Source organism: Limulus polyphemus, unplaced genomic scaffold (assembly GCF_000517525.1).
Source record: "Limulus polyphemus unplaced genomic scaffold, Limulus_polyphemus-2.1.2 Scaffold2176, whole genome shotgun sequence".
In the NCBI taxonomy this organism is placed as follows: Eukaryota; Metazoa; Arthropoda; class Merostomata; order Xiphosura; family Limulidae; genus Limulus; species Limulus polyphemus.
Window position 1 is genome coordinate 170,580 of NW_013667786.1, and position 7,282 is coordinate 177,861.

Genomic DNA, 7,282 nt, shown 5'->3' on the forward strand with positions numbered 1-7,282 from the left:
AAAAGATATTATATGAAAATCTTAGAACTGTGGTTTAGAGTTATATAGACACTCGTCATAGACCCAGCTAAATTCAATGACGAGGAACCCACTTTGAGACTAATAATGGTTGGAGACAGCTTGAATAGGTAATGAAGTAAAACTTTAATATAAGTTTAACATAACAGCAAATGTACAACGTTTCGACAGGGTTTTATCCTGATTGTACCTGATGATGACAAAACCTTGTTTTTCTTCATTACCCATTCAAGCCGTCTCCAACCATTATTAGGCCCAGATAAAGTTAAACAGCTCGAAACTGGATTTCTCGAAATGTGTGTTGAAAGTATTGTTATTCAGTGTAAGCTATGTGTATTTTATCATGGTAATTAAGAAATAATAACAACAGAAAAGATGCTGGACGGTTACACAAATGCTGTGCTAGTGTTAGCTGAACAGTATCAAACATTATATTGAAATGTGAAACCATAAAAAATGAAAGGCAGTGAAATTATTATAATATCTAACTCAAGTGGCTCGAAGCCTTCTGGTTCTGGATAGTGTCAATTCTGTAGTAATATGTGGTACTCTTTTTACTAATGCTGATACTTTTAATATTGTGTTGGTATATTTATATGAAACTCAATGAAATATGTGTGATCTCACGCTTGTAAATAAACCTGATTCTTTCACGTAGCAAAAATAAAAACACACACACCAAAAAAAACTCGTGTATAACACCGTTATGATAAAACGTGATCTCTCTATTTCAAATCACAATTTAGACGACATTCGTTTTTTAATTGAATTTACCAAAGAAGTTTCTGCTTTATGGGTGTTTCTAATATTATAATTATATGCAAGACCTTGGCGTTTCCATCAAATAATTCCCCAAAGATTTAAAATATTTTTGCCACTGTCATCATTGTTGGTCACTGTAAATTGTTCTAAACCTTCGCATTGAGGAAAGTCTTTCAGAGCTGACGTTCACACACCAGGTTTTATATCTCTCTGCCTTATATCCAATAAGAACAGCGCCTCTATTTATTACAACGTTGGGGAAGCGATGTTGAGTCGTGGTGGGAGAGAGTGTAATGTTAGGCGTTATCGGGCGATCGGATTTTGGGGAAAGAAAGAGATTTTTTGACGTTATTTTTACATGTTTAATATACTTTCAATAAGTACTCGCTTAATATTATCTGGCAGATTTTGTAGTGGACTTCAGTAATTCTCTTACTGGTGGGTTTTCAAAAGAAAATTCGTCAAAATCCAAACACTTAGCCAGGACGCCATATTTGAGGGCTTAACGTAACGCTACTTTCGAGTGAAGCAGTTGAACGTCATTATTACAAGCTACGGTGGCGCCTATATGCAAGTAAATAGTAGCACGTGGATTTTCCGTGTCACATTCAAGTTTTAACGGTGCAAAAATACGGTACTGGAAACTCATTGGTTTGTTGAAAAGAAAACGAACTTATTATTAGTAAGCCCAGGATTTTTTATGTACTGTTTTATAAATAACTTAAATGTGACGAAAGATTAGGTTTTCTTGTACATTTTATATAGTTGCAATTAGATTTCCAGTAATTTATTGTGACAAACTTTATGTTTTAGTAGCAGACTAGCTTTGCAAGGGTATGAAAGCATTTATAAACTGTCTTGTGAAATAGAAGTCGTACTCATAGACAAAAGAAAAAAAAATTGCGATCTTCACTCCAGTCCTCTCTGTTGCTTTTATATGTAGTATTTGTTAAAACGTTATTGAAATATATAACGTGTATAGTGGATGCTATTTTTTCTACCTAGCTTACCAATTTCATGGTTTTGTACTGCTAGAAAAGTTTCAATTCAACACACTGTATTGTCTTCTGATATTGGTGCCACAAATTTCAGAAAGAAGACTGAACTGGTTATAATGTGTACATCCAAACCCTCGTATTTTTATAGGATGATTTTAATAGATTCAGACTGATGTCTGAAAGTTTTCTTGATGTGCTTGATAAAGTATACTTATAACTTGAGTTTTGAAATATTTTATTAATTTGTTTTAATTGATCAAAAGTAAAGACTAAAATGGCTTCAGGGACATTTGTTCAGTCACTGGCAGTAGATTTGGTATGTGATGGTGAAGATGCATGTAGTAAGCGTTCTGAAAATTATCAGGGAGCAATATCGGAACAGAAACTGGATGACTGTAGTACAGCATTTAATGGAAGCTCTCTTTCTAAAAGAAGCATAATGCAACGACAAAATTCAACATACAGAAGAAAAGAAAGTGGAATACCGAACCAGCAATTTCAAAAAGGACATTGTATTAAAAGACGACATACATTTAGTGGACCTGACTTAAGGTATCTCCCAAAGAAGCGTCGTAAAAATGAACTGTTTGCTCGTCCTAGAAAATTCCTTCTTGGTGGTAGCATTACTGATCCTTTGAACTTGCAAAGTTTGGAAGATGAAGAAGTGAACAGGCGTGTTAATGAAAAAACACCCTATTCATCTCCTGTTCCCACTCCTAAGCATCACACCCAGGTTGAGGTGCTTATCCCACCAAATATAAATGATCCATTGAACTTGAACTCTGGAGAAGAAATTGACTTTGGTTTGCTGTCTCCAAATTCAAAGCGCCGTCACCGTCATCGTCAGAAACGAAAGCGCTCTGAGAGTCAAGAGGCTAAAGCTGAAATAAAAACTGAGAATGAAAGTGAGGAAGGACTGTTGTGTAAACAAAACAAACCAGAAGAAATTCAAAAATGTGATGAGACTAATGAGAAGGTGGAAACAGAAGTTGAGGTTGGACCAGACATAATTGTGTCTCCTGCAGTGCCACAAGGTTCAGCAAACAAAGTTTTCCGGAAGAATGTTCCAAAAAGTTCCTGTGATGACTGTCAAAAAGAAGAAAGAGAAGATACCCAGCAGAAACGTGGTCGTTCCAGGCGAAAATCAAGAAATGCAGAACCACCAAATTTCAAACAGAAAAATGCCCAGTTTCAGTTTGGTAATTACAACAGGTACTATGGCTACAGAAATCAGCAGGCCGAAGATCAACGGCTTAAATGCATGAGAAGGGAGTGGTTTGAGAACAAGGACGTATTGGACATTGGCTGCAATGTTGGCCATTTGACCCTAAGCTTAGCCAAGGATTATAACCCAAGAAAAATTATTGGACTTGATATTGATGAACAGTTGATTAGGGTTGCACGGCGAAACGTTCGTCATTACATAACAGCAGAACTATCAAAAGGGGCAGAATTTCCGATATCGATGCTGTTATGTCACGGCCCAATTGCAGCAGCAGCTTTGCCAGGAAGGCAGGACAAACCCTCGCATTTTCCAAATAATGTGTTCTTTATTCAGGTAAGTCAAATGTATTTGATGAAGGTTTTGGAAGGTGTCTATGTATAGTAGCTTGTAGTGATGATCTTGTCTTATGAAAACCAAAGGAAACATTGATTGGAAAATTTAACCAAAAGGAGGTTTATAATAAACGTTTTTTAGAAATGCATCTCTTATTTTCATGGCATACTATGAATGTTAGTAACACTAAATTGATCTGAACTTAGTGAGAACGTAAAACGAACAAGTTCACGGAAGCCTAATCAGCACATAAAAGGTCACCACTTTTGCTTGTGGCTAGATCCATCAGAATTTTTTTTAAGATAGAAAATTTACCATTTTTATTAGGTTATATAGTTTTGCCTCCATTTAAGTAAGTACAAAGTTTATTAATATTTTCTGGTGTTTACTGGGAGTACTACATCTAGGTTTATTTTCTATACTATACTTTGTACTATTGATTACAATAATATTAACTCTTTGTCAAGTTGGACAGACATCATAATGTGGCTTTAGACTTAAGAAAGTGTCACAGTTGTAAGAATTGGAATACTCCAGTGTAGGAAGACCAAACTATATAATTGTGTTCAAGTTTAGTTTTAGTTGGACTCTGTAGATTTAGGAATGTGTTTGAATACTAAAGATTTTGAGCTTGATAACCAGTACATTCTGGTGGAGATTACGGTAACTAACGTAGTCTCCAATCTCTATGTATCTTGGTAGATTATCACCATAGAAACCTGCCACACATATAAAGTTCAGGTCATTTTGACGGCCGTTCGTTAAACAGATGCTCCTTATTTTTGTACTAGTCCCTAATCTCTTTTACTTACCACAACCTGTATTAATTTTGGTGCCAGTTTTGGGAATAAAGCACAAATGTGATGAAAGTACAGTGTAACCTTGTCAGTCTGAATATCGACTGGCAGGATGATTTTTCTTATGGACAGATTTTCACAACAGGCAAGTTTTGTCAATAATTTGTATATTCATGTTCCGAATCTGAACAGCTATTTCTTATAACAAATATCAAGATAGTGATTACTGTAATTGCAGAGTTTACCAGTTTATGACAGTTTTTCTGAGAACAGTCTTCACAGTAAAAATGTAAGTATAAATTATTACGAATATCAAGAGGTAGTTGGAGTGACTTATGATAGTCACATCAAGTCACAGTGCCCCCAAACAAAGATGTGTAGAAATATGAACATCATTAAAACACGATGTTTGTTTATACAAGAACGCAGTACTCCATATTTTGTATTCTATAATGAAGTCTTTTGTTTTTACAGATTGATAATTTATGTGAACATAATTACTTTTATCATGAAATTTCTATAATTATTGACAACATATGAAATGATGAATAAACTGATACGTTTTTTTTTCTTGTTCACCACTTGTATGCCCACTTTACTGGTTTGACCTTTACATTTATTGATCAGTAATGTAAGTACAATTAGAGTATTAATAGTGTTCATATTCATTACAGCTTAAAATATTGTTAACAGCGACGGTACCCGACAGATGAAATGGTGCATTCTGGTTTTTATGAGTAAGAACATAAGAAATGTACATTTAATTAGCTATACTCCTTATCGTGTTCATCTTTCGTTTTGTCATATGTAAATAACTATCTCTGGTTAGAAGTTAACATTAATTGTATTCAAAGTGATGTAATTGGCTATCCAGATGCCTCACTAAACCCGAAGAACATATAGAAGCACATGTGGTAAAATTTAAGCCAAATGAAGTGGTATTTATTATTATACACCAGGATGAAAAATATTTTACAGACTGTCACCTTGTTAAAAGAAAGTTCATTTATATACACACACACACCGAAAATTGATATTGTTTAAAAGTATCCGATATGTCTGATGCAGTAGCCACTGTATAAGTGTGATTGGCTTTGTGTCAATTCTAGCTGGTGTTTTAACGGTAAGTTTATGGTCTGATTATTATGCTATTCAGTTGAATAATAGAGTATTCTTAAGCATAAATTGGATTATTATTTCAAAATCATTATGTATTGACTATTGAAATACCAAATGGGGTATGAAAGATTGTTGTATGAAGACATGTGGAGTTTTGTAGGTGAGTAATCGTTTGTTGTAAGTGGTCTTTGTCCAGGTTTTCATTTTGGAAACTTTATTGGCTTAAAAAAAAATGTATAATGAGCTGGAACAGTGCTTCTCAAAGTGTGTTCCATGAGGGTCCTTCAGGTGGTCCACGGACTAGTCCAAAATGCAAGTCACATCAAAAGCAGCACCATTCTTCCCATCAATTCTCTTGAGTTTTTTTTTGCAATTGCAAGTTGAAGCAGGTGGAGTAGTACTGGTAGGTGGTCTGCAGGGTCCTTTGCCCAGCCGATGTGGTCCTTGGAAGAAAAAGTTTGAAAACCACTGAGCTAGAAGCATGAGGTCAGTCTTTCTCAACTTTATGTTTGTCCTCATTTCAAAATGGAGGTTTCCAAACACTTAGGTCAACTAAATTGTGTTTTCTGATCTTTTTTTTTTTGTAATTTGAAGAGGAGAAAATAGAAGCTTGTGATGTCTTTTTTTCATTCCAGTAAAGATTATCCATTCTCAGTTGATGTAAATTACTTAAGACTTCAGCCAGATTCTGTTATTTCTTCTTTGTAGCCTTAAAAAGGATGGAAAGCTAGAAACCTGTGATTAGTTTCTCTTATCTCAATAGAGATTTTCCATCTTCAGTTCAAAATGTAGGTTGCTCAAGGCCTTAGCTTACCAGCTTCTGTTCCATTTGTGGCCACAGAGGATAAGAAATTGGAAGCTTGTAGTCAGTGTTTGTTTCACTGTCCATTTTCAATTCAAGTGTAAGCTGCCTTTGCCTTTAGTCTGTTAGTTTCTGTTCTCTGACTTTTTTGGCATTTGAGGATACACAATTGTAAGCTTGTGATCAGTCTATTTCATTTTTGATGAAGGTTATTCCATCTTCCGTTCAAGATGTAGGATGCTCAAGGTCTTTAATATTTAACTACCTCCTGTTCCATTGTCCGTGGTCATAAAGAGTAGAAAACTAAAAGCTTGTTATCACTCTTTCTCATCTCAATAGAGATTGTCCATCCTTGTATGGTGCCCAGAACCTTCGTCTTCTGGTGCTGGTAAACCAGAAATATTATCACCAAGTGTTTACTTAATACATTATCTTAGGTGCCAGCAGAAGCAGTAAATGCTCTGTCCCATAATTTGTTTGATATTTTGAAACTTGCAGATTTTTAAAAGTTGTGAATCAGTTGTTTAAGTTGACATTATAATGGTAGGGTGAGCAGTGTAAATGACATGTGATGATGTTAAATTTTTTTAAAGATTTTTAAGTGCATGCATCCAAAGAAAACTCACAATTAGACAAATTGATCAGTATATTTCTACTTATTTTTTCAGGGTAACTATGTGTTGGAAAGTGATGAAGTGCTTGAGGCACAACAACCAGAATTTGATTGTATTCTCTGCTTGAGTCTCACAAAATGGATTCATCTAAATTGGGGGGATGAAGGGTTGAAGAGAGTCTTTCGGAGGATGTATGCCCAGCTTCGTCCTGGAGGAAGAGTGATCCTGGAAGCACAAGCTTGGAAGTCTTATGCCAGGAAGAAGAAACTGACAGTAAGTTTTTGTCACAAAGTTGCTATTTAGGATATACTGTTACATTTAGATGTTTCTGTAGGAAGAAGAAACTGACAGTAAGTTTTTGTCACAAAGTTACTATTTAGGATATACTGTTACATTTAGATGTTTCTGTAGGAAAAAGAACTGACAGTAAGTTTTTGCACAAAGTTACTATTTAGGATATACTGTTACATTTAGATGTTTCTGTAGGAAGAAGAAACTGACAGTAAGTTTTTGTCACAAAGTTACTATTTAGGATATACTGTTACATTTAGATGTTTCTGTAGGAAGAAGAAACTGACAGTAAGTTTTTGTCACAAAGTTACTATTTAGGATAT

At 34.9% G+C, this 7,282-nt stretch overlaps 1 protein-coding gene across 3 annotated transcripts in view; it reads left to right on the top strand.

The window, feature by feature from the left end:
* Positions 1-1,039: 1,039 nt before the first annotated feature.
* Positions 1,040-7,282, top strand: part of LOC106466171 (7SK snRNA methylphosphate capping enzyme-like) — an 8,788-nt gene continuing 2,545 nt past the window's right edge. For all 3 annotated transcript variants that reach the window (XR_002612135.1, XM_013926414.2, XM_022394137.1), the window contains exons 1-2: positions 1,040-3,336; positions 6,723-6,941. Coding sequence is in view for 2 of the 3 variants with exons in the window: in XM_013926414.2 (XP_013781868.1) it covers positions 2,053-3,336; positions 6,723-6,941 (1,503 nt within the window). In the remaining variant the exon portion in view is untranslated. The remainder of the gene's footprint in view (positions 3,337-6,722; positions 6,942-7,282) is intronic.